General features: G+C 48.4%; 1 protein-coding gene across 1 annotated transcript in view; it reads right to left on the bottom strand.

Moving 5' to 3' along the window:
- The window catches only part of LOC144942138 (T-box transcription factor TBX20-like), a 34,149-nt gene extending 20,574 nt beyond the window's left edge, over positions 1–13,575 (bottom strand). The window contains exon 1 of the mRNA XM_078868898.1: positions 13,422–13,575. Within this exon, the coding sequence (XP_078725024.1) occupies positions 13,422–13,575 (154 nt within the window). The remainder of the gene's footprint in view (positions 1–13,421) is intronic.
- Between the last annotated feature and the right edge of the window lie 5,051 nt (positions 13,576–18,626).

Below are 18,626 nucleotides of genomic sequence, written 5' to 3'. Positions count from 1 at the left end.
TCACTTCTACGTCTACATTTTTTGACACTGCTATAATGATGCCGCTCAACGGACGGAGTGCATTAATATTCCCCTTGCATGCTGAGCAAAGCTGGCAATGTACCCAATAATACACTTAGAGCACGTCTTAGGTGATAGGGCCTCGGCTACAATGGCCTCATAGAGTTTTATCAAAAATGTCCCCATCGATTTCCAGATGCACATTGACACTAACGCGTTAGATATCAGCGTGGGTAGCACGGTCGTTACTCGTGTGATGGTGTATCACCAACAGCAACAGTATCATCAGTAGCATCACCAACGGACGTGGCAGTCGCAGCAATAGCAGAATCGGTATCGTCATCATTATCAATAGAAACTATGGTAGAAAAATCCTCAGCAACAGCACCATAAGTACTAACAGCAAGAGCAGTGCAATCATCATCAGGAACATCAACATCATCATTTAATCCATAATAGAGGTTTTTGTTGGGTTACATCGCGTGATGTGTCGTTAAACCCACCACCACCCGACACAGCCAATTAGTAAGGTTTGTCACGTAAACAGAACGTGCCAATTCGTTACTAGTCCAGCACACCGGTGTGTTGGAGAGCAAATCCACAACATTTACAATACGAGTACGACGTTTCGCCAGTAATTACAACTAGCTTCATCAGGCGACAGCCAGATTAAAATGTACGCGATCTAACGCAAAAAAAACTATATTATGGATGATATTGGTCACGAAAGCCTACTACGTGTTAAACCATCATCTCATAATGACTCAAGTGTCGTTCTGCTGTCGGATGGACTCAATGACGTAGTTCATGCACTGCGCTATCCACCCCGCCTGCCCGAGTTCGACTCCCAGCCACGGCTACCATCAGTGGCTCGTGATATCTGAAGTGGTTCTGACAATAACCCCGCCCCCCCCTTCACCAACCCCCACTGACCAGCGTGGTGAAGTATGACCGAGACCACGTTGTGGACCCTTACATCCAGCTGTGGATTGACAAAGGGCTGTTTATACCGACTATAATCACCCAGCAATGTCTGTCCTTAACGCTCGTGACGTCACTCCACGTCGACCAGCCTCCCTCATTAATATTCATGAGCGGGTGACGTCCTCCAAATGGACACCCCCCCACCCCCATTATTATTACCTACTATAATGAGCCAAGAATGTCTGTGTGCAACGCTCGTGACGTGACTCCACGTCGACCAGCCCCCCTCATTAATAATCATGAGCAGGTGACGTCACTCCACATGGGGGGGGGGCGAGGTGCCTCCTCCCCCCTCCACGGCGTCAACTCACAACCCTCACGACAAAGGCAAGAACCCTCACGTCATCACGTGATCTCCGTAACGCTGCTGAGACATCGAAGTAAAAAGGACGTCGTGATGATCAAGGGATTATAACCTTCAAATAAAATAAGTCTGTGTCACCGCGGCCTTTCAAATTGCACACTAATTGATGCAATGAATATCCTGGTCTGCGTTTCGCATGCAAGTTTCAGATTCACTGCAATACACCCGTCCTTGGATGGGCAAAAGGCTCGTTTTATATATTAGTACTGTACACGTATAGCTGTCTCGCTCTGCATTTCAATTAACGGTGTGGTGCGCATACAATATTTGCATAGATTATAGTATATTAGTGTAATGTCAATGTACCTACCAGAATATGTATTTATACTGGAAGAATCCGATGAGCTATTAAGCTCTTTTTCACAGATGTCCAGTAGGGGCAGTTCAGAACATCACAACAAACTATGCAAAAACAAGATAGGAGTGCAAAGTGTCGTCAAAATAAGCAAATCACTATGGGAACCTCATTTGCCAGTAAAAATATGATAATTGGTTTTTTACCCTTCTATCTGGCAACAAAACTGACACATTTTTACAAGGAGTCATGTTTGTATAGACGCAATACCTGCAGTCATAATACAAACAAAAGACATAACTCTGATAATGTGCACTGTCCTTGAAGTTGATTGGTCCACACCCGAGACAGCTTTCCTTAGAGCCTAGTCTCACATGGGTTGGACCAGATGACGCCAAAAGGCGCACAACTCAAAGATAATGCACCATCAGAGTATGAGAGCTCGGGGTTGCCAGATAGAAGGGTAAAAAAACAATTATCAATGCCTATCTTGTTTGATTATTGAAAAAAATTGTTTTTTATCCTAATACAAATTGTTGTGCGCCTTTTGGCGTCATCTGGTCCAACCCATGTGAGACTAGGCTCTAAGGAAAGCTGTCTCGGGTGTGGACCAATCAACTTCAAGGACAGTGCACATTATCAGAGTTATGTTCTTTTGTTTGTATTATGACTGCAGGTATTGCGGTCTATACAAACATGACTCCTTGCAAAAAGGTGTCAGTTTTGTTACCAGATAGAAGGGTAAAAAACCAATTATCATATTTTTACTGGCAAATGAGGTTCCCATAGTGTAGATGCTTGCCCCGAGCTCTCATACTCTGATGGTGCATTGTCTTTGAGTTGTGCGCCTTTTGGCGTCATCTGGTCCAACCCATGTGAGACTAGGCTCTAAGGAAAGCTGTCTCGGGTGTGGACCAATCAACTTCAAGGACAGTGCACATTATCAGAGTTATGTCTTTTGTTTGTATTATGACTGCAGGTATTGCGGTCTATACAAACATGACTCCTTGTAAAAAGGTGTCAGTTTTGTTGCCAGATAGAAGGGTAAAAAACCAATTATCATAAGCAAATCACTTTTAAAAACAGAGACACCGCTATACTATGTTTTATCTTACCAGGCAAAGTCCATTGTAATGTATCCATACTTCAGTCATGAAGAAAATATGTAAACTCTATGCCGTTGTAGCTTAGGCGTGCTTATACATCGATGTACACGGACACACACACACACTCGTCAACCTCTTATCAGTGTTTTATTGGTCACTCCGTGCCCTTACAAATCTCCACGTTCATCCTACAAAGTCCCATTACAAGGGAGAAACACAAACAAATAGGACTCGTTGTTTTTCCCGCATTGAAACGGCTGTACGCATTATGGACTTGAAAACTCAATTTCCCTGGTCAAGAATATGGGTAAACCGTATGGGTTGACAGCTGTGCACATACACTTACGTGGACGCGCATGAAACACTGAAGACATGCACCAAATTACACGTGTTCACGTGTGCAAGTAGCGGTGGCAGCTATTATGCACGAGCATTTGTGAGACAAGGGTTCTGTATGGGATGAAGATTCTGTATGGGATGAGATGAGGGTTCTGTATGGGATGAGACGAGGTTCTGTATGAGATGAGGGTTCTGTATGGGATGAGATGCGGGTTCTGTATGGGATGAGATGAGGGTTCTGTATGGGATGAGACGAGGGTTCTGCATGGGATGAGATGAGGGTTCTGTATGGGATGAGATGCGGGTTCTGTATGGGATGAGATGAGGGTTCTCTATGGGATGAGATGAGGGTTCTGTATGGGATAAGATGGGGGTTCTGTATGGGATGAGACGAGGGTTCTGTATGGGATGAGACGAGGTTCTGTATGGGATGAGACGAGGGTTCTCTATGGGATGAGGGTTCTGTATGGGATGAGACGATGGTTCTGTATGGGATGAGGCTTCTGTATGGGATGAGACAAGGGTTCTGTATGGGATGAGACGAGGGTTCTGTATGGGATGAGGGTTCTGTATGGGATGAGATGCGGGTTCTGTATGGGATGAGATGAGGGTTCTGTATGGGATGAGACGAGGGTTCTGCATGGGATGAGATGAGGGTTCTGTATGGGATGAGATGCGGGTTCTGTATGGGATGAGATGAGGGTTCTCTATGGGATGAGATGAGGGTTCTGTATGGGATAAGATGGGGTTCTGTATGGGATGAGACGAGGGTTCTGTATGGGATGAGACGAGGTTCTGTATGGGATGAGACGAGGGTTCTCTATGGGATGAGGGTTCTGTATGGGATGAGACGAGGTTCTGTATGGGATGAGGGTTCTGTATGGGATGAGATGCGGGTTCTGTATGGGATGAGATGAGGGTTCTGTATGGGATGAGATGAGGGTTCTCTATGGGATGAGACGAGGTTCTGTATGGGATGAGACGAGGGTTCTCTATGGGATGAGGGTTCTGTATGGGATGAGACGATGGTTCTGTATGCGATGAGGGTTCTGTATGGGATGAGACGAGGGTTCTGCATGGGATGAGACGAGGTTCTGTATGGGATGAAGGTTCTGTATGGGATAAGATGTGGGTTCTGTATGGGATGAGACGAGGGTTCTGTATGGGATGAGATGAGGGTTCTGTATGTGATGAGATGGGGGTTCTGTATGGGATGAGATGAGGGTTCTGTATGGGATGAGATGAGGGTTCTGTATGGGATGAGATGAGGGTTCTGTATGGGGGGGACGAGGGTTCTGTATGGGATGAGACGAGCTTCTGTATGGGATGAGACGAGCTTCTGTATGGGATGAGACGAGGGTTCTGTATGGGATGAGACGAGGGTTCAGCGTCGCATGAGCCAATTGCTTCAATACTAAAACTTCACGTCTTCACGTGGTGCATCAACCAAGGCAAACAGAAAGGCGCATTTTGCAGCGCGCGTTCCATGTGAGTTTCGAATGCGCCTGCGTCTATTCTGTGTGCATCATGCATCCAGTGCATGATGCACACAGGACGGACGCAACGCACACGGACGCGTTGTCATCGCGTTCACAGCTCGAGTGACGATCGCGTCGATGCGGAGAGAAATGAACGACACTCGTCAGGAGCGTAACGAGCGTGGGGGTGCCTTGCCCCCCCCCCCCCCATCGAACCCCTGGTGGCCAAAGCTACGAGTTGGGGGCCCCCCTTGACCAACCACCACGAGACATGTTTTCAACAACGGTGTAAAAAGAACAACGCTTATTTACAACGAGGTTTTGATTCATTTTTTGGACGTGAATGCTTAACGGTTTGATTTGGCAAGAGGAGTCGGTATACATACTAGCCTAAGGTGCGACCGTGGGGTACAAATCAAATATTGGGGGGTGCTCACCTGAACAGACTGATGGAACACCACTCAACATTTAAGTATACTACGACACTGATAATGTGAGTTTACTACGCCACTCATAATGTTTTACTATGCCACTGATAATGCAAGTTCACTACGCCAATGGTAATCTAAGTTTACCACCCGACTGATATATAATATGCTTACTATGCCACTGATAATATAATGTAAATTTAACACGCCACTGATAATTATCATTATAATTTACGTTTACCGCGCCACTTATAATGTAAGTTTACTATACCACTGATAACAACAACAACAACAAACACAAGTTACACCTGGTGCCTAATGTGCATAATATATATAAGTGTTTTTATTTCACGCGGACAACTTCTTACGTCTCTCCCGTGTCACTTTCTATTGAACAGAACTCCTGGCGTTAATCACCCCCCGTGACTCCGTCGCAACTCTCCCACTTGCGCTGCTCGCCTGCTTCGCTCAGATCTCTCTCACTCTCCTAGCCTCTCCACTGCTAGCCTGTTCTCTCACTCACTCACTCACTCTCCTGGCCTCTCCACTGCTAGCCTGTTCTCTCACTCACTCACTCTCCTGGCCTCTCCACTGCTAGCCTGTTCTCTCACTCACTCACTCTCTTAGCCTCTCTACTGCTAGCCTATTACTATACACTCTGCTAGCTTCGCACGCTCACACTTAGGATTCCGCTAGCTTCTCTCCTGCTAGCTTCTCTCCTGCTAGCTTCTCTCCTGCTAGCTTCTCTCCCGCTAGCTTCTCTCCCGCTAGCTTCTCTCCCGCTAGCTTCTCTCCCGCTAGCTTCTCTCCCGCTAGCTTCTCTCCCGCTAGCTTCTCTCCCGCTAGCTTCTCTCCCGCTAGCTTCTCTCCCGCTAGCTTCTCTCCCGCTAGCTTCTCTCCCGCTAGCTTCTCTCCCGCTAGCTTCTCTCCCGCTAGCTTCTCTCCCGCTAGCTTCTCTCCCGCTAGCTTCTCTCCCGCTAGCTTCTCTCCCGCTAGCTTCTCTCCCGCTAGCTTCTCTACCGCTAGCTTCTCTACCGCTAGCTTCTCTCCCGCTAGCTTCTCTCCCGCTAGCTTCTCTCCCGCTAGCTTCTCTCCCGCTAGCTTCTCTCCCGCTAGCTTCTCTACCGCTAGCTTATCTACCGCTAGCTTCTCTCCTGCTAGCTTATCTACTGCTAGCTTCTCTCCTGCTAGCTTCTCTCCCGCTAGCTTCTCTCCCGCTAGCTTCTCTCCCGCTAGCTTCTCTCCCGCTAGCTTCTCTCCCGCTAGCTTCTCTCCCGCTAGCTTCTCTCCCGCTAGCTTCTCTCCCGCTAGCTTCTCTACCGCTAGCTTCTCTCCCGCTAGCTTCTCTCCCGCTAGCTTCTCTCCCGCTAGCTTCTCTCCCGCTAGCTTCTCTCCCGCTAGCTTCTCTCCCGCTAGCTTCTCTACCGCTAGCTTCTCTCCCGCTAGCTTCTCTCCCGCTAGCTTCTCTACCGCTAGCTTCTCTCCCGCTAGCTTCTCTCCCGCTAGCTTCTCTCCCGCTAGCTTCTCTCCCGCTAGCTTCTCTACCGCTAGCTTCTCTCCCGCTAGCTTCTCTCCCGCTAGCTTCTCTACCGCTAGCTTCTCTCCCGCTAGCTTCTCTCCCGCTAGCTTCTCTACTGCTAGCTTCTCTCCTGCTAGCTTCTCTCCTGATAGCTTCTCTCCTGCTAGCTTCTCTCCTGCTAGCTTCTCTCCTGCTAGCTTCTCTCCTGATAGCTTCTCTCCTGATAGCTTCTCTCCTGCTAGCTTCTCTCCTGCTAGCTTCTCTCCTGCTAGCTTCTCTCCTACTAGCTTCTCTCCTACTAGCTTCTCTCCTGATAGCTTCTCTACTGCTAGCTTCTCTCCTGCTAGCTTCTCTCCTGCTAGCTTCTCTACTGCTAGCTTCTCTCCTGCTAGCTTCTCTCCTGCTAGCTTCTCTCCTGCTAGCTTCTCTCCTGCTAGCTTCTCTACTGCTAGCTTCTCTCCTGCTAGCTTCTCTCCCGCTAGCTTCTCTCCCGCTAGCTTCTCTCCCGCTAGCTTCTCTCCCGCTAGCTTCTCTCCCGCTAGCTTCTCTCCCGCTAGCTTCTCTCCCGCTAGCTTCTCTCCCGCTAGCTTCTCTACCGCTAGCTTCTCTACCGCTAGCTTCTCTCCCGCTAGCTTCTCTCCCGCTAGCTTCTCTCCCGCTAGCTTCTCTCCTGCTAGCTTCTCTACTGCTAGCTTCTCTCCTGCTAGCTTCTCTACCGCTAGCTTCTCTCCCGCTAGCTTCTCTCCCGCTAGCTTCTCTCCCGCTAGCTTCTCTCCCGCTAGCTTCTCTCCTGCTAGCTTCTCTCCTGCTAGCTTCTCTACTGCTAGCTTCTCTCCTGCTAGCTTCTCTACCGCTAGCTTCTCTCCTGCTAGCTTCTCTACTGATAGCTTCTCTACTGCTAGCTTCTCTCCTGCTAGCTTCTCTACCGCTAGCTTCTCTCCTGCTAGCTTCTCTCCTGCTAGCTTCTCTCCTGCTAGCTTCTCTACTGCTAGCTTCTCTCCTGCTAGCTTCTCTCCTGCTAGCTTCTCTCCTACTAGCTTCTCTACCGCTAGCTTCTCTCCTGCTAGCTTCTCTCCTACTAGCTTCTCTACTGCTAGCTTCTCTCCTGCTAGCTTCTCTACCGCTAGCTTCTCTACCGCTAGCTTCTCTCCTGCTAGCTTCTCTACCGCTAGCTTCTCTACCGCTAGCTTCTCTCCTGCTAGCTTCTCTCCTGCTAGCTTCTCTCCTGCTAGCTTCTCTCCTGCTAGCTTCTCTACCGCTAGCTTCTCTACCGCTAGCTTCTCTCCTGCTAGCTTCTCTCCTGCTAGCTTCTCTACTGCTAGCTTCTCTCCTGCTAGCTTCTCTCCTGCTAGCTTCTCTCCTGCTAGCTTCTCTACTGCTAGCTTCTCTCCTGCTAGCTTCTCTACTGCTAGCTTCTCTACCGCTAGCTTCTCTCCTGCTAGCTTCTCTACCGCTAGCTTCTCTCCTGCTAGCTTCTCTACCGCTAGCTTCTCTACCGCTAGCTTCTCTACCGCTAGCTTCTCTCCTGCTAGCTTCTCTACCGCTAGCTTCTCTACCGCTAGCTTCTCTACCGCTAGCTTCTCTCCTGCTAGCTTCTCTACCGCTAGCTTCTCTACCGCTAGCTTCTCTACCGCTAGCTTCTCTACCGCTAGCTTCTCTACCGCTAGCTTCTCTACCGCTAGCTTCTCTACCGCTAGCTTCTCTCCTGCTAGCTTCTCTACCGCTAGCTTCTCTCCTGCTAGCTTCTCTACAGCTAGCTTCTCTACCGCTAGCTTCTCTCCTGCTAGCTTCTCTACCGCTAGCTTCTCTACCGCTAGCTTCTCTACCGCTAGCTTCTCTACCGCTAGCTTCTCTCCTGCTAGCTTCTCTACCGCTAGCTTCTCTACCGCTAGCTTCTCTCCTGCTAGCTTCTCTCCTACTAGCTTCTCTCCTGCTAGCTTCTCTCCTGCTAGCTTCTCTCCTGCTAGCTTCTCTCCTGCTAGCTTCTCTCCTGCTAGCTTCTCTACCGCTAGCTTCTCTACTGCTAGCTTCTCTCCTGCTAGCTTCTCTCCTGCTAGCTTCTCTACTGCTAGCTTCTCTCCCGCTAGCTTCTCTCCTGCTAGCTTCTCTCCTGCTAGCTTCTCTCCTGCTAGCTTCTCTCCCGCTAGCTTCTCTCCTGCTAGCTTCTCTCCTGCTAGCTTCTCTACCGCTAGCTTCTCTACCGCTAGCTTCTCTCCTGCTAGCTTCTCTCCTGCTAGCTTCTCTCCTGCTAGCTTCTCTACTGCTAGCTTCTCTACCGCTAGCTTCTCTCCTGCTAGCTTCTCTCCTGCTAGCTTCTCTCCCGCTAGCTTCTCTCCTGCTAGCTTCTCTCCTGCTAGCTTCTCTACTGCTAGCTTCTCTCCTGCTAGCTTCTCTCCTGCTAGCTTCTCTCCTGCTAGCTTCTCTACTGCTAGCTTCTCTACCGCTAGCTTCTCTCCTGCTAGCTTCTCTCCTGCTAGCTTCTCTCCTGCTAGCTTCTCTCCTGCTAGCTTCTCTACCGCTAGCTTCTCTCCTGCTAGCTTCTCTCCTGCTAGCTTCTCTCCTGCTAGCTTCTCTCCTGCTAGCTTCTCTCCTGCTAGCTTCTCTACCGCTAGCTTCTCTCCTGCTAGCTTCTCTACTGCTAGCTTCTCTACCCTCGCCTCTCCAACCTCGCCCTTACCTCCAGTGGAGGTTCAGCCATCACCGCTGGAGAGGGCGAGGTGTGGCGAGCGGGGCCTTCGACTTCTCTCGTCTTTCCTCTGACCAACTCAACTCTCTCCTCACACGCTCCCGTGTGTATCCTCCTCCTCCTCAGTAACTCCTCTCTAATTCAGCTGGCGACCTCGCCATCGTCTCACGCCCGTGGCTTCTGCCGCTATCACCTCAATCTCCCGTCAGCCTGGCGCCTGTTCCGCCGCCTGCATTTGCAGCCAGTCAATCACCGCTCTGCATCTTCATTGGCCGTCTCCTTCCCGTCGCTTTCTCTCTCTCCTGCACCTGTTCGTCCCTGATGCTACCTCGCTGTTCGTAACTCGCACGTGCGTGCACACACCGTTCGCAAACCCCCGCGTTACTCCACTACACGTGTATACCGGTCTCTCCAACAGGCTTGCAACTCGATTAAACACCGCACCGTGTCGACAATAACAAAAGGAGATATTTAACTTTTTTACGAAATTCGCATTCGTATTTCCTTTGAACCAATGCGCTTGGTGACTTAAATCTGTTGTCCTCTTGTTCGTGACTTTTGCAAGAATGAATTATTTTAAAGTAAAAGCGTGTACCGCGGTAGGTGTGTGAGCAACAATTAACGCTCTCATCAGTGATTCCGGGCCACGTTAAATGTATAACACAGTCGTTTCATCCCATACAGATTTTGGCTACTCATAGTCCCAAGTGCAACGCACACGATGGGGTGGAGCGCTGTTGGAATGGTAAGTGCCCTGCGCTATGAACTCAACCACCCGCGTTCGACTCCCGGTCAGGGATAACTTCAGTCGAGAGGAGTATTTCAGAATAAGATTATGTATTTATACTCAAGGGATCCGATGAGCTATAAAGTTACGTTTCACAGATGTTCCAGTAGGAGCGGGTCAGCACGTTACAATAAATACAAAAACAAACTATACGAGTGCAAAGTATAGGACAGGTAAAATCTTGACTTATTTATTATTATTTTTATTTATATCTACGTGACTTTACCGAAAGACCCAAAGAATATGAATATAAGACAGGTAAACAAATCACTTTAAATTAAATATATATAAATACAACTACCAAATAACAACAATTCCTCCTTACATCCTCACCAACCCTGTAGGCACACTGATGAGCATGCTGGCGCTTTTACACGGGGTGAGCCAGCCTCACTGAACCTTCCACAACTACCCTCGCCTGGTATGCAGGAGGTCGTGGGTTCGATCCATATTTAGAAACATGCGTTTAGAGCATTTGGCTGCTATAAATGTCCACACTATGAGCCATTTCGTTGAGCTATCATTTGTGGCCAGGTCGCTTCTGAGCAAGAGCTATAATAGCTCAGTGGGCTTTTACCTGGCATAAAAAAACACATTGTTTCACATTCTTGGTTCTTTCGGTAAAGTCACGTAGAAGGGAAATAATAAAATAATAAAAATATCAAACAATACAAATTATCACGACGTTTTGACTGCAACACAAGCAATCATCATCAGGTGTAAAATCCACAGCAAGAAATTGTTTTAAAAAAAACATTCAAATTTTCTTGCTGTGGATTTCACATCTGATGATGATTGCTTGTGTTGCTGTCGAAACGTCGTGAGAATTTTTATTTTTTCTATTTTTATTATTTTCTTATTTACCTTCTACGTGACTTTACCGAATGAACCAAGAATATGAATCCCTACAGTCACGAAAGCTTTAAATCAAAACATTGTTTCACAGTTTAATTTAAAACAGATATTTTATATCTTACATCACCCGACCCGGATTGTACCGGACCTGGACCCTACCCGAACCAATACCGATTCACCCCGGACAAAAAATTATTCACCCGCGATCCATACGTAACTCTACCCAGAACGAACCGATCCCACGCTTCCTCGACATGACCGAGACCTACCCCAGTCCGGATCCGACCAATACCGATTTAATCCGAGCCAGACCGACAACCCCCGTCCTCAGGGTTTAACTCGACTTGACCCGATCCGGATTAACTCCGAGTCTAGAAACGATCGTTCATTCACCCGACCCGGCCTGGTTCGCGAATGCACATCTCCCAAACGCGTGCGCGTTGAGCATGTCCACACGCACCCACGCAGTGACCACGTGGAGCCGGCTGTACACACGGTGAACAGACTCAGTGAACACGTGGATCCGACTGTACACACGGTGAACACGTGGATCCGACTGTACGCCCAGTGAAAGTGTATTTAAATGTTCTGACACGAATATCATCGAACGGTTACGCGAGTTCATCCGTCATAATGTTTTACAACTATTGTTTTATTATTAGTATACTTTACGACTGTACAATAAATCGAAACGAAACACGTTGGCGTTTAAGTCCGTGTGCTTTGCAAAGTACTGTATTTGTCAAGGGGAAATGTTCGCTTTACGCGATGTAAATAAAATTGTTCTGATTTAGTTTTACACGCGCAGCGAACGTCAATTTCGGTTGGATCGGCGAGGCAGCGGTTTGTTCCGTCCATTGCCTCTCGTGAAGTCTACACGTTGCTGTGACGGGAGAAGTCTATCCACAGAGCAAACACCGTAGGGGAGGGTCGGTTCCCCCCACGAAGTTGTACACATCTCAATTGACCAAGGAAGGCGTGAAGTGTCGAGCCTATACTACCCCTTGGACGAAGAATTTAAAATAAAACAAAAAGTATGGATTCCTGCAGTCACGAAAGCTTCAAATCAAGATTTAAGCGTTTAAACTTGCATATTTGAATCTGTGAGCGAGGCGCTTTGCTACTGCATCACACTACTGTAAAAATATATAGCATCATAGCAACAACAACAAAAACATTCGTGAATAACACTGGCCTTAAAAAAGGACAGCAAAAATATATATTGTCTCATAAAGCAATGCAACGATGCCCTATACCCGTCAAAGAAAACGTCAACACCTAAAACGAATTGTTTTAAATGACTCGGATTTTGTTCCGAATATAACGTTGTTGTTGTTGTTGTTTACTTATATCACGAGAATCTTTATTCAGTAGGGGGCTGTGGTACCTGTCTCACTGCGATGTCTGCAGCGATTTCTTGGAACGAAATGTGTGACCCGCTCACACGGAAACGCTCACACGCATTGCGAGGGCGAGGGGGTGTGGGGTGGTGTAACGACTACCAAAGAAACTCCGCACAGCTGGATTCAACGATCCCGTCGCCCTCCTGCCATCTTCGCGCGCGGTGTTTGCCCAAGAAGTCTCTCGTCCGAGTACTAAACCGGACACGACTCTGCTCAGCCTCTAATATTCTGACGGCGACTTTGATCTTAGGAAGAAGACGCAATGAGCCGAAGATAATATTGTATGTGTATATACATAGGCGAACATTGTCAACTATGGTCAGTGGTTGTCGCATTTTCATCGTCAATTCCCCCAATCCACGTGGCTTCATTTTGAGGGTCGCGAGTTCAACTCCAGCTCGGAGTTCGACTCAAGGCCATCACCCCCCCCCCGCTGGTCGGTAAAATACAGTACCGCCTTGTTGGCAAATCCAACATTGGCCGCTGTGCGATTGCCTAAGAGCCACGCAGTACAGGGGGGTCCAGATGTATTGCCCCCCCCCCCCCCCAATTTAATTTTCAAAAACTAAAAAAATCAAGCAAGTTTCATTTTAAACAGAAATCAATTTGAAAAAGGAAAACAAAAGTTCTGGGTCGATTAATTTAGGGGGCCACAACACATCTGGACCACCCTGCACAGCACAGTAAATGGGTGCGATTTCTACCACCGGCTGGTCCAATCGTCGGCCAGGGAACGACGACGAACCATGGTGAACGCGCTCGCGTTGGTGAACGATGGTGAACCTTCTACGGTGTGGGCGATGGTGAACGCTCTCGCGTTGGTGAACGATGGTGAACCTTCTACGGTGTGGGCGATGGTGAACGCTCTCGCGTTGGTGAACGATGGTGAACCTTCTACGGTGTGGGCGATGGTGAACGCTCTCGCGTTGGTGAACGATGGTGAACCTTCTACGGTGTGGGCGATGGTGAACGCTCTCGCGTTGGTGAACGATGGTGAACCTTCTACGGTGTGGGCGATGGTGAACGCTCTCGCGTTGGTGAACGATGGTGCACCTTCTACGGTGCGAGCGATGGCGAATGCTCTCGCGTTGTGAGCGATGATGAACCTTCTACGGTGTGGGCGATGGTGAACGCTCTCGCGTTGCGAGCGCGCTCGCCACGGGTGTCCAACGCTCACCGTGGGGTGCGATGGTGCCGCTCGTGGCGCCGTCGCGGCCGCCTCTGCTGCCCGCCGGACTCCTGGCCATGAGCGCCGCGATGGAGAATGCGCTGGCTCTGGGCGACAGCTGAGTGGCCTTGGCGCTGCCCTGCTGCGGGCTTCCACACGCCATGGCTGTACGGGCCGTGAGCAGCAGCAGTAGCAGCCACAGCAGCAGCACGCAACGGGAACACCAACAGCAGCCGCAGCAGCATCAGCAGCAGCAGCAGACAACGGGAACAGCACCACCACCAGCAGAGATGGATTAAATACCAACGCAGCCAGCAGCAGCACACAGGGCGAACAGCAGCAGTCGCAGTGACAGCAGCAGCAGCAGCGGCGGCAACAGCCGGGATTGAAATACAGCGGAACCAGCAGCAGCAGCAGCACAAGAATGAATTACAAGGGGGTCACCAACAACAGCAGCATGGAAAGCAGGCATGAAATACAATAGCTCCATCACCAAGCAGCAGCAGCAGAACCGCTGCCATCGGAAGCAGTAGCGAGCGATGCGCTGTCGGCCACCGTCACACCCTCGTCTCGTCACCCGAACATCGGCAACTAACGCCGGCATGAACGGCACTCACAATAACTAACAGCAACAACAGCGGCAGCTATTAAAACAATGCGACCAACCGGTAGTATTAGCAACAGCAGCAGCGGCAACAGCAGCAGCAGCAGCAGCGGAAGCGCTGACACTTGCAACAGCGGTGACAGCAGAGCGGCTGTGGTGCCGAAGCTTGAGCTTGCTGACACCCTCGGACATGGGAACATTGGCAGCCGTGGGGCATCGTCGGTCACTAACGCCAGCAGCAGCAGCAGCAATGACATCGACCCCAGCGGTGCTAACACGCGCAAACGGCAGCGCAGGAAGGGAGCCCTGGTTTGCAATGCGCCATCGTACACGAAGCTCACGTCCAGGATGTTAACTGCAACATCGACTATCTCGGCAGCAGCGGTAAGGGCACCAACAGAGCCGGCAAAGCAGCAACATCGCCAGCACTGGACACTCGCCTTCACCCGGCGCCGATAGCATCACCTAGCAGCACGGGTACTCGCACAAACACTGCGCCTTCACCCAGCCACCATCTCACGAACACCATCAACACTATCAACACCAACACCATCAACACTATCAACACCAACACCATCAACACTATCAACACCAACGCCATCAACACCAACACCATCAAAACTATCAACACCAACACCATCAACACTATCAACACCAACACCATCAACACCAACACCATCAACACTATCAACACCAACACCATCAACACTATCAACACCAACACCATCAACACCAACACCATCAACACTATCAACACCAACACCATCAACACTATCAACACCAACACCATCAACACCAACACCATCAACACCAACACCATCAACACCACCACCACCAAAGCTAGCGGCAAGAGGCTTCAACGCTACTGATTTCATACCTGCCAACCCCATATGGCTTATCCGTATTCGTGTATAGGGGAATGGAGTTAAAAAATATGTTTTGGCTTTTTTGTGTTTCTCCCTTGTGACGTCGGATGAACGTTGATGTGTATAAGAGCACGGGGTGACCAATAAGGTCTGTAACAAGGTAGGCACTGATAAGGGGTTGACAGGTATGTAACTTGTCCATCACGAGAACGATCGGAAACAAAGTGAACACCATCACAACCAGCATTGACGTCGTCAGCACCACCAACAGCAGCAGCAGCAGCAACAGGAGCAACACAATCAGCGCCATCACCGCCAGGTAGTGTTGATAACACTTGCACTACACCGGGCAGGTGCGGATACCTGATAACACAAATGGGAAATTGAAAACTCTCCAGACGGCGTGCGACTTTGGTCATCCAGAACGGGCCGGACAGCGCGGCAACGACGCATTGCCCCGATCCACAAACACGAAGGAGAGACATCACAGCGGTACACTCCGGTGATCTGGCTTCACCACCTGCACGTGACACTGGAGTTGTTGCTCTGCCATCCACACCAGCAGCAGTCATACGAAAGAAGCACCGACGTCGACACCATCAGCAGCACCAGCAAGAACAATGACATCAACGCAATCAGAAGCAAATTCATCAATAATAACCAACACCGAAGCGCCACCAACATCATCATCACCTCCAAAAACCTCCAACGACAAGCGCGCTGACACCACCACCACCATCATCGGCATGAACGCCACCATCGAACATGAATAGCCATCAGGAGCAGAAAGATCAAACACACATGAGCGGCCACCAACAGCGGCGAAGGCTTAAACTTTTTTTTTTGCCCCAAAAAGCAACGAATACCGATTAATGGACGAAAATTCGCACGCGGCTGCAACTTGCCGAGTGATGGCGAGACGGCTTGAGAAGACCCCTTGCACGCCAGCGGAATTCTCTCGACGAACCTCCTTTCGGAGTGTTGTTGACGCGTGCCGCTGTGCGTGTGTTCTCTCTGCGTGTCGATGTGCACACACACAACCTGTGCATGAATGTGCGTGCGCGCGCGTGTTTATCCGTGTGCGTTTGATGCGTTTAAGTCGGCACTCCGTGCAAACCCGGCCACTTGTCACCGCGCGCGGATGGCAGGACTGCAGCTACACACGCACACACACAAGGCACCGGGCCCGCCTTAATGTTGTGCCAGAGAACGGTCCTTCAAGTGGTTAGCATGGGGGTTGGGGAGGAGCAGGAGAGAGGGAAGGAAGGGAGGGAGGGGAGACGAGCTGAAGAGGGAGGTTATGCCAGCCGGGTAGGGAGGGGGGTATTGTGGAGGCTAAAGAGAATGAGGCTGTTAAGGGCCAATCAAGCGACCCAACGTCAGCGGACCCACGCACTGCTGAGTAAGATAACACGACTACCCCCATCGTCTGCCACCCAGTCAGCCAGACAGGCAAACCAGCCACTTAGCCAGTCGGCCAAGCCACCCCAACTCTTGTCAGAGCGCCAGTAGAGTCATCTAGCTGCAACCAAGCCACGAGCGAGTGACTTAGCCACACGAGTCAGACAAATGAGTCACTCAGCCAGCTGACCACATGGCCCTGCCACCCGCGTGTGTTCAGTGTCACCCCCAACAGCATTCACCTCGTCTCTGACTCCCCCCCCCCTCCCCCCGTCAATAATACCACCGACTCCTGCCTATCGATTGCTAAGGCTGTGACTGACTCGATTGTAATACTCCACGGCAATGTCACCATCGTGTGTGTGTGTGGTGGTGGCGGCTAGCGTGTGCCTGGAAGTATGTACAGGATAATCATTGCACGGTGTGTATGGTACTGTGTGGTACTGTGTTAATATACGTTTTGGTATTCTGTTAATATACGTTGTGGTACTGTGTGTTGTACGTACTGTTATAGTGTATGGTGTTACATATATTTGTAATTGTATGTGTAGAGTGTGTGTGTATGCGCTGCGTGTATCTATGGTACTGAATGTAATTTATAATGTAAGTATATACTGTGTATGAACTATACATTTTGTACTGTGCTATATATTGCCCATGAGTGATTTACAATAATTCGTTTCGAAATACCTTAGCAATTCACACTATGGAGCACAGCTTGTATAAATGATTATATTACTTCTAGATTTGAAGCTTTCGTGACTGCAAGGATTCATACTCTTAGGTTTTTTAGGTAAAGTCGTGTAGGTAAAAAATACAAATAATAATAGAAATAAAATAATAAAACGTTGATTTATTTCCATTTATTATTTTATTTCTATTACTATGTTTTACCTACGTGATTATAGTACTGTTTAACTCGGGAAATTGGTAATTCGATGGTTTAAAAACGTTGCCACGTTAAACAGTAAACATCAAATCAACGTATTTTATTGAAGGGGGGCACGACATTTTTTTGCGAATGGTCAACTGCGAATAGTCTTCAAATATACGGCGGACAACCGGCTGTATGGTTGTTGTTGTTGTTATTATTGTATTTAATTAATGACCTACAAGCAATCTCAGCGGGCGCCGAGACTAATTGCGAACAGGGTTCCTGAGTGCCTCGAATCGAGAAGATCCCCTTTCAATCGGTTCATCGCCGCGTTCAGTGTCGGAGAAAGACCCTCTGGTAACCAGGGCAGAAGTTAAATCATCGACGCCAATAGCGTTCATATATTTTATATATATGTGTGTGTGTGTGTACAGATTGTAGTGTATTTTTTGTAAACATTAACTTATATTCTATCGTCTATGTATGTAAACTATACTGTCCTTACAGTATGATTGATATACAGTATATATATGACTATATAAATGATTATATTACTCTATATACAGTCCCCTTCTCTATCGCGTGTTTTTCACATTATGTACTTTTTTTTATTAATTGACGGGAGAATGTGGATTTTATGAGGGCTATAATTTAAATGTTGTAAAAAAACATCATGTATTCTGTTACGTTAACCGTGTATGATCATTTAATGTGACGTTCTGCAGGATGAGAACATGTACGTGTGTGTGTATATATAATCTAGTTGTGTTTATTAATGCATAAACACGTGCATTATATACTGCATACGTTGTAAATGTGAAATGTCAATTTGAAGTCTTAACAATCAAAGTAGCACTTATAAAATTGTTATATTGTGCTGGATTCATTATTTTCACACGCAGAGAGTTTAAATTACGAAAGCAACAACTTTAAACGACGTATTGCGTTGAAATAAAAAAGTTGTTCCGTTCGCCCTTCACGTGTACCACGTGTGAGACCGCGTGCCTTATTAGCCTATGGAGATGCGCGTGTGCTGGTGAAGAATTCATACCGCGTCGCCCGTACGCTCAAAGTGTTGAAATGACACTTCCATTACACACTCCAAAGACGCGTTGATTTCTAACGCTGTACATTCGAACGTTATTGGGAATTAATTAAATGGTCAGTTTTTCCTTCGATGTGCGTTACTGCGGCAATAATGACATCGTGGGGCAATGTGTTGATTTAACGATGCATCGTCACCGCGCGTATTCATACACTGTTGTGATATCCACGTTGTATGTAGCGGGTGCTCAATGTTACACATAGGGCGGACATAAACTTTCTCACGGAATGATGCCAAATAATGCGCAGACTATAAATCAGTATCTTTCGATTTAAAGCTTTCGTGACTGCAGGGATTCATCTTCTTGGTTCTTTCGGTAAAGTCACGTAGAAGGGAAATAATAAAATAATAAAAATAAAACATA

The sequence above is a fragment of the Lampetra fluviatilis genome, chromosome 26 (assembly GCF_964198595.1).
Source record: "Lampetra fluviatilis chromosome 26, kcLamFluv1.1, whole genome shotgun sequence".
Lineage (NCBI taxonomy): Eukaryota > Metazoa > Chordata > Hyperoartia > Petromyzontiformes > Petromyzontidae > Lampetra > Lampetra fluviatilis.
Note: the sequence above shows the minus strand (reverse complement) of the source record. Positions and strands in the feature narration are given on the sequence as shown.